The sequence below is a fragment of the Oncorhynchus keta genome, chromosome 33 (assembly GCF_023373465.1).
Source record: "Oncorhynchus keta strain PuntledgeMale-10-30-2019 chromosome 33, Oket_V2, whole genome shotgun sequence".
Taxonomy (NCBI): domain Eukaryota; kingdom Metazoa; phylum Chordata; class Actinopteri; order Salmoniformes; family Salmonidae; genus Oncorhynchus; species Oncorhynchus keta.
The window spans coordinates 25,045,563-25,060,719 of NC_068453.1; the positions used below are offsets into that span (position 1 = coordinate 25,045,563).

The 15,157-nt window shown below is 44.7% G+C and overlaps 1 protein-coding gene across 6 annotated transcripts in view; it reads left to right on the forward strand.

The window, feature by feature from the left end:
* Positions 1-4,035: 4,035 nt before the first annotated feature.
* Positions 4,036-15,157, forward strand: part of LOC118365999 (inosine-5'-monophosphate dehydrogenase 1b) — a 37,413-nt gene continuing 26,291 nt past the window's right edge. The window contains exons 1-3 of one of the 6 annotated variants that reach the window (XM_052492571.1): positions 4,036-4,607; positions 10,216-10,314; positions 10,462-10,542. In XM_052492571.1, coding sequence (XP_052348531.1) covers positions 4,369-4,607; positions 10,216-10,314; positions 10,462-10,542 — 419 coding nt within the window. In that variant the 5' untranslated portion in view covers positions 4,036-4,368. Of the gene's footprint in view, positions 4,608-7,383; positions 7,707-10,215; positions 10,315-10,461; positions 10,543-15,157 lie in introns of those variants that run through there. The other 5 variants (XM_052492574.1, XM_052492573.1, XM_052492572.1 and 2 more) reach the window with 5 other exon arrangements.

The following is a 15,157-nucleotide window of genomic DNA, read 5'->3' on the forward strand; positions in this document are numbered from 1 at the left end:
TGGAGTCCCGGTGTACTACCCACCGGTCCTGGCAACCATCATTACACGCACCTGTGCTTCATGAGGCACACCTGGACTCCATTACCTCACTTATTACCTCCCCTCTATCTGGCACTCCCTTAGGTTCTTTCCCCAGGCAGTATTGCTTGTGTTTCATGTCAAGATGCTACTCCTGTGTGGTATTGTTCCATGTTTGTTGTATTACACTTACCACCTGCACCTGTTCTCCACTGCCAGTGTCTACGTTAGAAGACTGAAATATAATACAACTGTTTGACATAGAAAACACTGGATTTTTGTTGTAAAAATAAATAAATAATAATACATTTACATTTACATTTAAGTCATTTAGCAGACGCTCTTATCCAGAGCGACTTACAAATTGATAATTAAAAACATTCCACACATGAGACCAAAAAGGGTGCTTTTGATCACTGACTGCAGGAAAGGGGTACGGCCAACACCACCTTGCCACATACTGCACATGAAACCCATTAACATTATGGTAATCCAGTGCATGTGTGCGGGGGTTCACACACATGAATACATGAGCGGAAGGGTCACAAAGACGGTGTACAGATAATGGACTAAAGTGACCCAACTCCCTATGCCATTGTGTGTGTGTGTGTGTGTGTGTGTGTGTGTGTGTGTGTGTGTGTGTGTGCGTGCGTGTGTGTGCGTGCGTGCATTTGTATATATGCTTTCGAGGTAAACAACACAGAGGAGCACATCTGAACTTGAATTGAGACGCATATCACATAGATAGCAGTGTGTGATTTCCACAAAAGTTTACAGTAACAAGCGTGCTGATCTCGCGTTAGGCTTCGGCTCCAGTGTTGACCTAGCTGCGAAAAGAGGGTTCCATGGAGGGGTTGACTGCACGGACAAGGATGGGGCGTTGCTATGCTCTCCACAGGCAGCATAAGAGGATTTTCCGTCCTCGAGTCTGAGCAACTGTCACAAACACTCAGTCACCTGTTCCTGACCCCTTTCAGACACCAGGTCTGGAGTGGGAGAAAGGGGTGATGGGGAGATACCTCTTTCTCACTGGTACCTATTTCTTTCCCTTTCTCTTTCTCAGCCTCTTCCTCTGACATTGTTTTTTACAAATGAAGAGAAGAGCCCATTTAAGAGATGTTTTCCCCATTGCAACTTTCTGTCGACACATTCAGAAAGTATTAAGACCCTTAGAATTTTTTCACATTTTGTTACATTACAGCCTTATTCTAAATGGATTAAATAATTTTTTCCCTCATCAATCTACACACAATACCCATAATGACAAAGCGAAAACAGGTTTTTGAAAGGTTTGTAAATTTATAAAAAACAGAAATATCTTATTTACATAAGTATTCATACCCTTTGCTATAAGACTCGATATTGAGTTCAGGTGCATCCCTTTTCCATTGATAATCCTTGAGATGTTTTTACAAGTTGATTGGGGTCCACCTGTGGTAAATTAAATTGATTGGACATGATTTGGAAAGGCAAAAACCTGTCTATATAAGGTCTCACAGTTGACTGTGCATGTCAGAGCAAATACCAAACCATGAAATCGAAGGAATTGTCCGCAGAGCCCCCGAGACAGGATTGTGTCAAGGCACAGATCTGGGGAAGGATACCAAAAAATGTCTGCAGCATTGAAGGTCCCCAAGAACACAGTGATCCTCCGTCATTCTTAAATGGAAGAAGTTTGGAACCACCAAGACTCTTCCTAGAGCTGGCAACCTGGCCAAACTGACCAATTGGCGGAGAAGCGCCTTTGTCAGGTAAGTGACCAAGAACCCAATGGTCACTCTGACAGAGCTCCAGAGTTCCTCTGTGGAGATAGGAGAACTGTCCAGAAAGACAACCATCTCTGCAGCACTCCACCAATCAGGCCTTTATGGTAGAGTGGCCAGACGGAAGCCACTCCTCAGTAAAAGGAACATGGAGTTTGCCAAAAGGCACCAAAAGACTCTCAGACCATGAGAAACAAGATTCTCTGGTCTGATGAAACCAAGACTGAACTCTTTGGCCTGAATGCCAAGCTTTATGTCTGGAGGAAACCTGGCACCATCCCTACGGTGAAGCATGGTGGTGACAACATCATGCTGTGCAGATGTTTTTTAGCGGGAGGGACTGAGTGACAATTCAGGATCGAGGGGAAAATTAACGCAAAGTACAGAGAGATCCTTAATGAAAACCTGCTCCAGACCGCTCAGGACCTCAGACTGAGGCGAAGGTTTACCTTCCAACAGGACAATGACCCTAAGCACATTTTTTTATTTTTTATTTTACCTTTATTTAACCAGGCAAGTCAGTTAAGAACACATTCTTATTTTCAATGACGGCCTGGGAACAGTGGGTTAACTGGCTGTTCAGGGGCAGAACGATAGATTTGTACCTTGTCAGCTCGGGAGTTTGAACTCGCAACCTTCCGGTTACTAGTCCAACGCTCTAACCACTAGGCTACGCTGCCGCCCATAGCCAAGACAACACAGGAGTAGCTTCGGGACAAGTCTCTGAATGTCCTTGAGTGGCCCAACCAGAGCCCGGACTTGAACCTGATGTAACATCTCTGGAGAGACCTGAAAAAAGCTGTGCAGCGACGCTCCCCATCCAACCTGACAGATCTTGAGAGGATCTGCAGAGAAGAATGGGAGAAACTCCCTAAATACAGGTGTGTCTAGTTTGTAGCGTCATACCCAAGAAGACTGGAGGGAGTTTGCTTCAAAAAAGTACTGAGTAAAGGGTCTGAATACTTATGTAAATCTGATAATTCCATTGTTATTAGCAAACATTTCTAAAATGCTGTTTTTGCTTTGCAATTATAGGGTATTGTGTGTAGGGGGAAAACATGTGAATCCATTTCAGAATAAGGCTGTAACGTAACAAAATTTGGAAAAGGTCAAGGGGTCTGAGTATTTTCTGAATGCACGGTATGTGGGGCCCATGCTGGAATTGAACCCACTACCTTGGTTGTTGCTATAGCTAGCTCCAAGCTCCATGTCAAATGAGCCTTTAACATTCTATTTTGTAAGCTTGTAAAACCCTGTCTGGAAGATGTTAAGAGTACAGGCCTCAGACTGGCCTATTTAAAGGTACATCCACACACCGTTTTTGGGAGCAGAATGGTTTGTACTGTGCATATACTGTAGATTGTACTGAACATTTGAGGAGTATTTCAGGGGCTATGTAAGAAGCTGTCACCCTTGTGTTAGCTACACTCTCTCCTGTGGTGCATTGTGAGCACTGTTTGTACCTCCCTGAACCTGTCTGTGCCCAGGGCAAGCCAGGCATCCTCCTCAAGGCCATACTTTGGTACTATCTCAAGCAGTTTGTGGAATTATTTTATATTACTGTGGGTTTGTCCCACGGCCACACACACACACACACACAGACACACACACACATTGGCGACAGTGCTAGTCTATTTGGAGTGTGTTTAAGTGCCCTCTCTGCCTCCTGCATGTATCTCCAGCCCACTGTATTCTAATTCCCCAATCCTCTTTGTGAAAGCGACGTGTGCCACTGACAGAAAACAGGGTTAAGCTGTACGCAGAGAGATTCATAGAGCAGCACTCGACTGGACAAAAACACACTGAGTATCCCATTCTGCTTCTCCTCTATCCCTGCAGGCATTATCTTTCTTTCTATCCACCTCTCCCTCCCTCTATTAGTCTGGGCCATATCTCTCTGCCATCTCACTCCTCCCATTCCCACCACAATCTCCCTTCAGGTCAGTGACTATTAGTTCTCTCACAGGGACAAGGGGAACGTTGGGACGGCAACGACTCCACGACGACAAGCCTCTCCGGCATCATTTCCACGACGACGCCATCCAGGCAGGAGCATTACCACGGTGACACCCTCTCCTGACACGCCTAGCGGACACTGTGGGTTGGTTTGCAGGTGCACCCTGCACAGAGACGGGGGAGGGAGGGACATAACTACCTTCTTTCTTTCTGTCTCTCTCTCTCTCTCTCTCTCTCTCTCTCTCTCTCTCTCTCATATCTCTCTGAGTATTTTTGTATCTGACCTGGGATTCGAAAACAAAGTTGACGGTAAAGACAACACTGGAGCTATGAGACCAAGATAAGAATGTGTTGAACCAGAGAATGTGTTGTGTCTCTCACAAGTAGCTCTGTTTTTCAAACTCAGGTCCTCAGCTCCTTTGACTCGTCTGGTTGGTTGGCTGAGATCGTTCTAATTCGTTCTGTTCTGTTGGAATTGTTTTGAGCTGGTAGCCCGGTTCAGGAACACCCAGTCCCTACGTGACTTGAGTCCACTTGAGGGACGTCACCGACAGGAGGGTCAGAGTGCAACGGTGAGGTCACCGACAAGAGTGAGAGACTGGAGCAAGAGAGCTTGGCAATTGGACCCAACATGGAGGGATACGGCTACGAACACTTTGGGGTGGATGGAGAGCGAGACAGCCACCAGATGGACTACCGGAGGATCGTAGGGGACACAGAGCTACCCTGTCCCAGCTCCAACCCCTCACCACAAGATGCGGAGCACCTCTTCCGCCTCAGCCCCCATGGGCATGGACATGGGCACGGGCATGAGACGGCCGCACAGCGATACAGCGCCACCCGCATCCAAGCTGGCTTTGGCCCTGAGAGGTGAGTTGGGCAAAGCAAGATTATGGTTAAAGCTGTACTAGAGTATTACTTAGTGAAATAAACTGGCATCCATTTGAAAAGAACAACATATTAGTGAAGGGCCAGGCAAAGAAGATTTTTAGATTCTTGCTGAAATGTAGAATAGTTTACTAGCGTAGCAACTCTGGAGCTGACTCATGTTGAAATCCAACCTGAGTTAGAGTTGCACCACATGGGGTTGGTGGCACCTAATTGGGGAGGACGGGCTCATGATATTGACTTGAGCCAATGGTATCAAATATATCAAACACATGGTTTTAATGTGTTTAATGCCATTCCATTTACTCCCTTCCAGCCATTATTATGAGCTGTCCTGCCCTCGGCAGCTTCCTGTGAGTTTCACCCCATTTTGCCCTCAGAACAGTCTCAATTGGTCGGGGCATGGACAAGGTGTCGAAAGCGTTCCAAAGGGAAGCTGGCCCATGTTGACTCCAATGCTTCCCACAGTCAAGTTGGTTGGATGTCCTTTGTGTGGTGGACCATTCTTGATACACACGGGAAACTGTTGAGCATGAAAAACCCAGCAGCATTGCACTTCTTGAGACACTCAAACCAGTGGCCTCACACCTACTAGCATACCCTGTTCAAAGGTACTTAAATATTTTGTTTTGCCCATTCACGATGGCACACATACACAATCAATGTCTCAATGTCTCCTCCTTTTCATCTACACTGATTGAAGTGGATGTAATAAGTGACATCAATAAGGGATCATCGCTTTCACCTGGATTCACCTGGTCAGTCTATGTCATGGAAAGAGCAGGTGTTTCTAATTTGTTGTATATTCAGTGTATATTTGACTGATGAGCATTCAAGCTGTGGCATTAGTTCCTCCCACTTGTTTTGACTACTTTTCATTACTCTGCTTTCACCATGGTTACAATATGTAAATACAGCCCATTGAGTAGTATCAGTTTACACTGCCACATAGCCCTGTGTTTAGCCTGGCTTGTCAATAACCTTGAAGTTAAATCTCCTTGTTAGCCCATAATGAAGCTCTAGGACGCCTGTGTCTTATATGGTTTATGGCGAGTCATTCTGAGCGTGGCCCCTAAACACATTGAAAAGCTATGATTCAGTGGCGTACTCTGATGCCAAAACAACAGAAACTGCCTCAAGGCTATTTTTGGAGTGGCAGGTCCCCCTTATGCCTTGCAGCTAGGGCAGCAGGTGGAGAGCTTAATGGGATTGGGTTTGAATCAATGCTTGAAATAGCCACCGGGTGTGCATAGAGGAATCTCTGACCCATATTGTGGGTGACCCACATTTAAAGCAATGAACTCAAGCACACAGTACCCGCCAGATCACCTTGGTACTTCTCAAGGCTGGGAAGGCCCTCTGTGTTTTGCATAGTACTGGACGAGGGGCTCCTGGTATAGTGCCACACAGGGAGTAGGCCAAGGGACAATATACATCCCCATGATAAATGTACTTGGGGTAAATTCTGTTTTAATGCAGGGTGGATCACTAGTCACCATTACAAATGCATTTGGTTTTATTTGCTCTGAATATCTGTGTGTTGGTTGAGTGCACACAGCGACAGCAGTCCCACTCCATTTCATGCACAGGATCAAGAGTGCATGGGTTAGAATTCTCCACTCTCCAGAAAACGATGGTGACAAGGAAGAACAAAATGTAAATTTATTGCGACATTGCTTGCGTGATGGTAGGTTGCAATTGTTTATCAGTGACTACCGTCAGCCACTGATGGTATTGACAGCAGTGAGCTGTCCGTCCTCCTTTTACAAAGGTGTGTGCTTGTGAGGGAGGTCTACTTCATCTGCCTGTGTATGTCTGTGTACGTGTGTGTGTGTGCTCCTCTTCCCAACCCTGAACCATCACAGACATGGGAGAGTGTGGAACTGTTCGGTATGCAATGCTTGTGGATTCACAGGTCAACATACAGCACAATAGGCCAAGCCTAAATAACTCAGTCTGATTCTCCCAAATCCGTCAGCTTGAACACCAATGGTCTATTGACTTTTGTGCTTTTATTATCTGAATGGTCTCGACAGATGATAAAGGACGGGGCCATTCTCTCTTTCTGTTTTAAATAGTCTGTCCTGTATTTGGAAGTGAAAGTCATAGGCCATGATATACAAGATAAGAAGGAGAAAATTAGGGTAAATTCCGTCAATGTGTAGCCTCATCTACTGTAAATGTGTCAAATGTGATCCAGGCTATTTAAAGGAGGTATGTAGCCTGGCTGGCTCTACTGGTCAATTGAAGTCAATCTAGACTAGAAAATGCCACTGTCGTCCGTATAATTGGTTACTAGTAACTGGTGGCATGTGACTTGTAAATCTAACAGTGGTGCTGTTCAGTTAATACCACCAAACGTTGCACCTCACTGAACCATCTGAGAATAGTTGATTTGTGGGTTTTGTCAAAATACAAGTAGATAAGCATTATAAAAGTTGATTTCTACACATTTGAATGATTTATGATTCTTGATTGATCCAAAAACGGATGGTAGGAGGGCTGTATATGTGGTTATATGTGGGTTATAAAATGATAATATATGGACATTGGCACTGCCAGACTATAGTGCCAATTTCCCTGTAGCCTAAATGCATGATTTTCTCCTCCAAAAGATGTATGGTCTGCACTCTGCATATTAGGTATATTACATAAATTACAAGGACATATAATCTCACTAACCTGTAAAATCTGTGATTGAGTTGGGATTTTACCCTCATGTTTTCGTATTCAATGAGCGCCCCACGTGGGAGGAGAGGGGATGTGACGCATCCGTTTTCGACGCTTCTGCGAAAATATTCTTCTTCTTATTAACGCGGATACACTAGCAGCGACAGGCAATCAAATTTGGACCAGCCTCGCATCATCACTTGCGTTTGTAGTAGGGGAATTAATTGTGGGTTGGTTACCTCCATAATAGAGAAAGCACACATTGCTTCCGCTCATTTTGGACTTGCTAGCTACAGCTGGAAAGTTCGCATTTCCGAACACCTTCAACGTGGTCAGCTTCAAGAGGTAGAAAACGGGCTGGAATTGATTTTTTGTTTCACATTTTCTTAACGTAGCTAACACTATGTAACTGTAAGTAAGACTAAGAACGTGGTGAGGTGGCTAATTGCATAGAATACAGAGCATCTTCAGTAATGAGTTGAAACATGTTAGTTAGCTTGCTAGCCGGCTACCGCTAGCTGACACATGCTCCTGCTGAATAACGCACTGATCATTTTGACCTGCGTGGCAAGAAATTAGATGGCTAATTTATAGTGCAGCTTTGGTGATAAAATACAATGCAAACGATATGTTAAAGACATCATATGATGGATGGAAATCTATAAATACTTAGGCTGTGGACAGTTGGCTAGATTAGTCATTAATCGTTAATATAGCCATGTTTTATTCTCCCCGCATGTATTTTGAGCTCAAGGCATTGTAACCATTGTTAGGTACTCAGCTGTACAGTAGCCAGATAACGGTTGTAAGTGCTAGCTAACTACTGAAGCTAGCTATGGTATTGACAGGCATTGCTCACGGTTGCCTTTCAGCAGCTATCCAGAACACTGTAGGTAGTCTGGATAAATATGTGCTTGAAGGAAACGTTTTTGCTGAACACATCACTGTTTAACACGCTTGATGGCTGTTTTGTTTGCATGGACAGCCACCACAAGCAATAAAGATAAAGAACTACTCTATGTTCCTGGTGTTTATACAGTAAATTGTAATATATATATATATATCTATATATATCAAACATGAAAAAATGTAAAGCAACGTGTTTTATTTAACATTAGTGCTGCTGCTATTTTAGGCATGTATATTTACACAACCGTGCATGAAAGGGTTAATTTCGTAAGGCTATATTTTGCCAGCATGCCCCCTCTAATAGAAAGGTTTCTTATAGATGTTAGTGGGTCATCCACATTTTGAAAACCCATAGTCGTTAGGGCGCAGCGATCTGGGTTTGTAAGTTCGGCTAGGTTTCAGTTGGACTATTTAAAGAAATCATGATTTCAGGTTCCATAATAACAACACATAATGAAACTGAATAAAATGTACATGATGGTAGTGGCTGCTTATCACTTAACCATTTATTCACATTATTTTACTTCAATGCAATATTTCAGTTTGGTATATTCCATTTGTTTTATTTGATGACTATTTCATTCCAAGTCATCTCACCTCTATAGAGCTGCTGTCTGACAAAATCACAATTTGAGTATTTCTTCAATGTAAAACAAGGCATACTTTTTTGACTGCTGAATACCAACTGTCAATTTCAGGTAGAGATACTTTTGTGTATGTGGACACACCTTCAAATGAGTGGATTCAGCTATTTTAGCCACACCCGTTGTTGAGAGGTGTATAAAATCGAGCACACAGCCACACAATCTCAATAGACAAACATTGGCAGTAGAATGGCCTTACTGAAGAGCTCGGTGACTTTCAACGTGGCACCTTTATAGGATGCCACCTTTCCAATAAGGCAGTTACATTTCTGCCTTGCTAGAGCTGCCCCGGTCATCTGTAAGTGCTGTTATTGTGAAGTGGAAATGTCTGGGGGCAAAAACGGATCAGCCACGAAGTGGTAGGCCACACAAGAACACAAAGCAGGAGTGCTGAAGCGCATAGTGTGTAAACATTCTGTCCTCGGTTGCAACACTCACTACCAAGTTCCAAACTGTCTATGGAAGCAACATCAGCACAAGAACGGTTCGTCTGGCGCTTCATGAAATGGGTTTCCATGGTCGAGTAGCCGCACACAAGCCCACGATCACCATGCACAATGCCAAGCGTTGGCTGGAGTGGTGTTAAGCTTGCTGCCATTGGACTCTGGAATGATGAATCATGATTCACCATCTGGCAGTCCGATGGACAAATCTGGGTTTGGCAGATGCCAGTAGAACGCTACCTGCCTGAATGTATAGTGCCAACTGTTAAGTTTGGTGGAGGATGAATAATGGTCTGGGGCTGTTTTTCATGAGTGGAGGCTATTGTAGCAGCAATGTGTCCGTATAAATGCCCATCATTTTGGAATGAGATGTTTGTATTGTAGCAGCAATGTGTCCGTATAAATGCCCATCATTTTGGAATGAGATGTTTGACGAGCAGGTGTCCACATACTTTTGGTTGTGTAGTGTACCTCGTGAAGCAACTGCTCTCCTTTTCAAACGAGCTTTCTTGTCTCTTTAATGAGGCAAGCTAAAAGAAACACAGATGGACAAGTAGGCATGAAATGGATTATGGTCATTATAGGTAAATGCCACGTTTTCCATGCTAAACTAAGGAATATTGGCCTTTTGGAAACTACAACTCCCTACTACATCGAACAGTTCGGGCTTGATATCATTTGTCTCTAGAGAAACTGCGCAATATGCGCATTGCTATCACAGAAGAAACCTGAACGAAATGCCTTGTTTAAATAATACAATAACAAAACACCAGCGTTTTGGGTTAATCACTCAGCACTGATAGTCATTCACAGGCGCAAAGCGTCGTCACCTTTTAACCCTTCATCTATTGATGGCTAATTATATTTGAAAATGCATCAAATGCTACAATCTAATGCCTGCTTGTCGTCCTTTTCATTTGACAGCATGGCTGATTACCTGATCAGTGGTGGTACGGGCTATGTCCCAGAAGACGGACTCTCCGCACAACAGCTTTTCTCCGTTGGAGACGGCCTCACCTACAAGTAAGTTCAGTTCAACCACAATACAAATGCCAAATAGAACCGTATTGTGCAAGTACGCTCTCGAACTGTCCAAACCTAAGCGCAAGCGATGATGGACGATATGCGGGCGGCGCTTTGTAATGATGGCCAACACGTTTTGAATCGCAGATCTGCTCAACAACAGTCTGTTGTCGCTGATGGTCAAACGGCAGAAGAGCTATGCTCTAAAGGCGACGGGTTGACTTACAAGTGAGTAAAACGGTTGACTTTTCAACCATTTTGACACTATATACACTATACTGTAAAAACCTATTGTCTCCAAACGATGAGTTCATATAGGGGAAGCAAATGATTGTCCCATTAAAAATAGATTTGAATCAATAAAGTACCTTGTTGATGAATTTGGCAGAAGTAAACACTACATTCGCCACCAATTGTATTTTAATTTTTAGCTGGCTGAGAAAAACACTGATCTTTACAGATGAATGAGTAGGACAGGGGTGGTGGGGGTTGATTGCTTATTAACCTGATCTGCACCATAGGATGATATTTGCTTCTGGTAATGATATGACTGCATCTTTAACTGCTCTGAAGAATCATAGTGCATGAACTGCTATTTGATTCTTTGAGACATTCAATCACTGTCTAATCTATCCAGTAATGACATCTGACTGCACTCATATCCTAAGGCCCTTTATCTGCTCATTTCATATTCACTTGTTTTTACTTTCACTGAATAACCCTCAATCCACTTTCACTCTGTTTAAAACTAACTTGATTTCAACAAGCAATGCATTGGACTGCCCCAATATGGCAGACGGTCATTGCATTGGTATGTTGCCACAGCAAGCTACTTCACTAATTTCACCCCTTTGCCCAAGACTGTTGCCCAAAACTCTGTGCATCGTTTTGCTTCTTGAACATACCTCTGGCTAGAGGACTTTACAAAAATGACTATCTGCTATAAAATGCTTCCAACACCTACTTGTTAAAATAGAGTAACATTCACGTCCTTGTGTTGATGTTGTAGCCTATGTCTTTTGACTATATGTGGCTCCGTCCCAAATGGTACCCTGTCCCCTACAAAGTGCATTACTCTTGACTATAGGGAATAGGGTGCCATTTATTATGGAACCTATGTTACAGATTAAATGGATACCGTAGGGCCTCCCAAGTGGTGCAGCAGTGCTCTGACGAGCCGGGCGCTTGCAAGCTGACACGGTAGCCAGTTGGACGGTCTTTCCTCCGACTCATTGCTGCAGCTGGCTTCCGGGTTAAGCGAGCAGTGTGTCAAGAAGCAGTGCGGCTTGGCAGGGTTGTGTTTCGGAGGATGCATGGCTCTTGACCTTCGCCTAAACAGAGTAGGGGAGTTGCAGCAATTGTACAAGACTGTAACTGCCAATGAAATATCATGAAATTGGAGGGGAGGGGGGGTTAAAAAAAAATCTATATATATTCATTCTAAACCGATTATGTGGCGTTTGTGAGAAAAACAATATTTAGACAACAAGCAGGTACAACTCAACCATTTTGTTTCTTACAGTTGAACCCTAATTGCTGCTGTAAGTTGCTCTGGATAAGAACGTCTGCTAAATGACTAAATGTTATGGTTCAGACTTAACATCCACACAATAAGTGTATTCACTATTTACATTACACATTTGAATGGAGAGTTAGTCCCAGTTCACAAGGGTTAATTGATTAGGCAGTGTGTGTGATACCGACGCGTCCCTCCACTCCTTAATGAAGCACGTCCTGCTTAAAGGCAAGGCAGAGCACATGACTAGCCCAAGGTACTGTCATGTGAGCGTCTCGGGGGACGACATCAGAGGAAGTCTGGGCCCGTATTACCTGTATCATACAGCTGTCTCCACCATGGCAACCACAGACAACTGCCTCACAAACATGGCTACCCAGGACGGTAGCGACAGTGGCTCAATCTCAATTCGTCTTTCCCTATCTCCTCGGCTCCTTTTTAACCCTATTAAAGGAGAGGGTCTAAAGTCACTCCCCTCTGACTTTCTTCTCCAATGTATTTTGAGAGGGAGGCGGGGATGCAAGGAATCGAAGGCAAGATAAATTGAGAAAGCCAGATGTATTCTCACTGGCTCTAAGGCCTACTGGCATTGAGGTGTTTGCTTACCTGTTGCTGCTGTAATCTGGCAGGTTTACTGTCCACACCAACACGCTGGAGCTGAATACACGCTCCCTTATGAAAGTGTTCGCCAGGGTGAGCTGAGATGCTCTGTCAGGGTCTCAAGACCATTTCACCAAGCTGGATCAGGATGAGCTGAGATGTTCTGTCAGGGTCTCAAGACCATTTCACCAAGCTGGATCAGGGTGAGCTGAGATGTTCTGTCAGGGTCTCAAGGCCATTTCACCAAGCTGGATCAGGGTGAGCTGAGATGCTCTGTCAGGGTCTCAAGACCATTTCACCAAGCTGGATCAGGGTGAGCTGAGATGTTCTGTCAGGGTCTCAAGACCATTTCACCAAGCTGGATCAGGGTGAGCTGAGATGTTCTGTCAGGGTCTCAAGGCCATTTCACCAAGCTGGATCAGGGTGAGCTGAGATGTTCTGTCAGGGTCTCAAGACCATTTCACCAAGCTGGATCAGGGTGAGCTGAGATGTTCTGTCAGGGTCTCAAGGCCATTTCACCAAGCTGGATCAGGGTGAGCTGAGATGTTCTGTCAGGGTCTCAAGGCCATTTCACCAAGCTGGATCAGGGTGAGCTGAGATGTTCTGTCAGGGTCTCAAGACCATTTCACCAAGCTGGATCAGGGTGAGCTGAGATGTTCTGGCAGGGTCTCAAGACCATTTCACCAAGCTGGATCAGGGTGAGCTGAGATGCTCTGTCAGGGTCTCAAGGCCATTTCACCAAGCTGGATCAGGGTGAGCTGAGATGCTCTGTCAGGGTCTCAAGGCCATTTCACCAAGCTGGATCAGGGTGAGCTGAGATGCTCTGTCAGGGTCTCAAGACCATTTCACCAAGCTGGATCAGGGTGAGCTGAGATGCTCTGTCAGGGTCTCAAGACCATTTCACCAAGCTGGATCAGGGTGAGCTGAGATGCTCTGTCAGGGTCTCAAGGCCATTTCACCAAGCTGGATCAGGGTGAGCTGAGATGCTCTGTCAGGGTCTCATGGCCATTTCACCAAGCTGGATCAGGGTGAGCTGAGATGCTCTGTCAGGGTCTCAAGACCATTTCACCAAGCTGGATCAGGGTGAGCTGAGATGTTCTGTCAGGGTCTCATGGCCATTTCAACAAGCTGGATCAGGGTGAGCTGAGATGCTCTGTCAGGGTCTCAAGGCCATTTCACCAAGCTGGATCAGGGTGAGCTGAGATGCTCTGTCAGGGTCTCAAGACCATTTCACCAAGCTGGATCAATATTCTTTCAGCAACTCAACATTTTCTAGTACTGCAGATGACTCTGCTGCGTGTTAATATCATATATTACCCCTGTCATAAAGTATTCATCAATGCAGTCATTTTCTGTCAATGGCTTCATGGGATGATTCCATGATGATGTCTTATGATCACAACCACCTAATCATCCTCGGCTTCTAATTAGCCCTGTTCAAGCCCCCTCATCTCTCCAACGCAATTCTCTCCCGGAACATTGGTGTAGAAGATAATGTATTCTCAATCCACTTATGTGGCAAAGGGACGAGAAATGAAAAGATTACAATCGTGACATAATTCTTCATGTGTAGTGCACTGCCTTTGCAGAAGTGTAGAACCACGTTATGAAGTAGTGCTATCCAGGCTTGTGTCAAATTGTCTGCATGAAATGAAGATGAATCACGTCGCACCCAGCATTACTAGGGCCCGAAGCGGTTTTAATAACAGAACTGTCAGGCAATAGATATTTAAACATTAATAGTATGCAAGACTAGACAGGTAAGTGCACTCTAAATCAGACCTACCCACTTTCTCTACTTAGTGGTTGAATGGTCATAACTGTTTGGCTCATGCTGGTTAGGGGTTGGTCTGGCAAGTGAGAGCTGATCCAGAACCAGTGGAGGTTTGTGGTTTCCTTAAATGCTGGCAGATATTTTCCCCTCTGCCTCCCTGTGCCAGACTGTGTTGATGTTTGTGAGGTGTCTGGCGGTTGCAGGCGGACCCCTCCCTGTCCCGTTTGGTAGACATATTTTAGGCCCCATCTCTTCACCCACACAGGCGGAGGAGAGAGAGGAATGGTCTGACGGATGATGAAGGACAGGGGGCCATTCTCTCTCTCTGTTTTTGTTTCTCTCGCTCGCTCCTCCCGTTCGCTCGCTCCTCCCGTTCTATCTGATTTAGAGCCCATTCTCTCCTGTCCTCCCTCTTATTCTGGTTTTCACTTTTTCCCCATCTCTCTCTCTCAGACAAAGACTCACTTATTCGTCTCTCCCTCTCTGTCCAGTCTGTCTGTGTTTTCACACCCATCTGCCAAACCACCAGATCCACCCATCTGTGAAAAACACATCATCCTTCTTTTTCCCTCTGTCTCATATGCTCTCTACCGCTCTCTCTCTGCCTGCCATTGTGTTCATACAGTGTAAGAAATGAAGTTGAACCCCAGATGCTTTTGTGAAGCACTGGACTAACAGGGTGAGACAGTGTTTCTCTTTAGACTAGAGTACAAGGCAAAGGGAAGGGGCAGCTTGATCAGCGATCACTAGAGGGCGAACTTATGAACGTACCATTTTTGGGATCAAGACATTTTCTATTTAGTTCTTAACGCAAACTCACTTGTAGTTTAGTTGATTCAAATGTATATCACAGGCAACTTTCGGGTCAGACTCCTCAACCATTGTGAGAACTAGTTTTTCCTATATCGTTACCAGGCTCGGTCGAAGTGGCAGTTCTAGGGGCTAATTTGCAC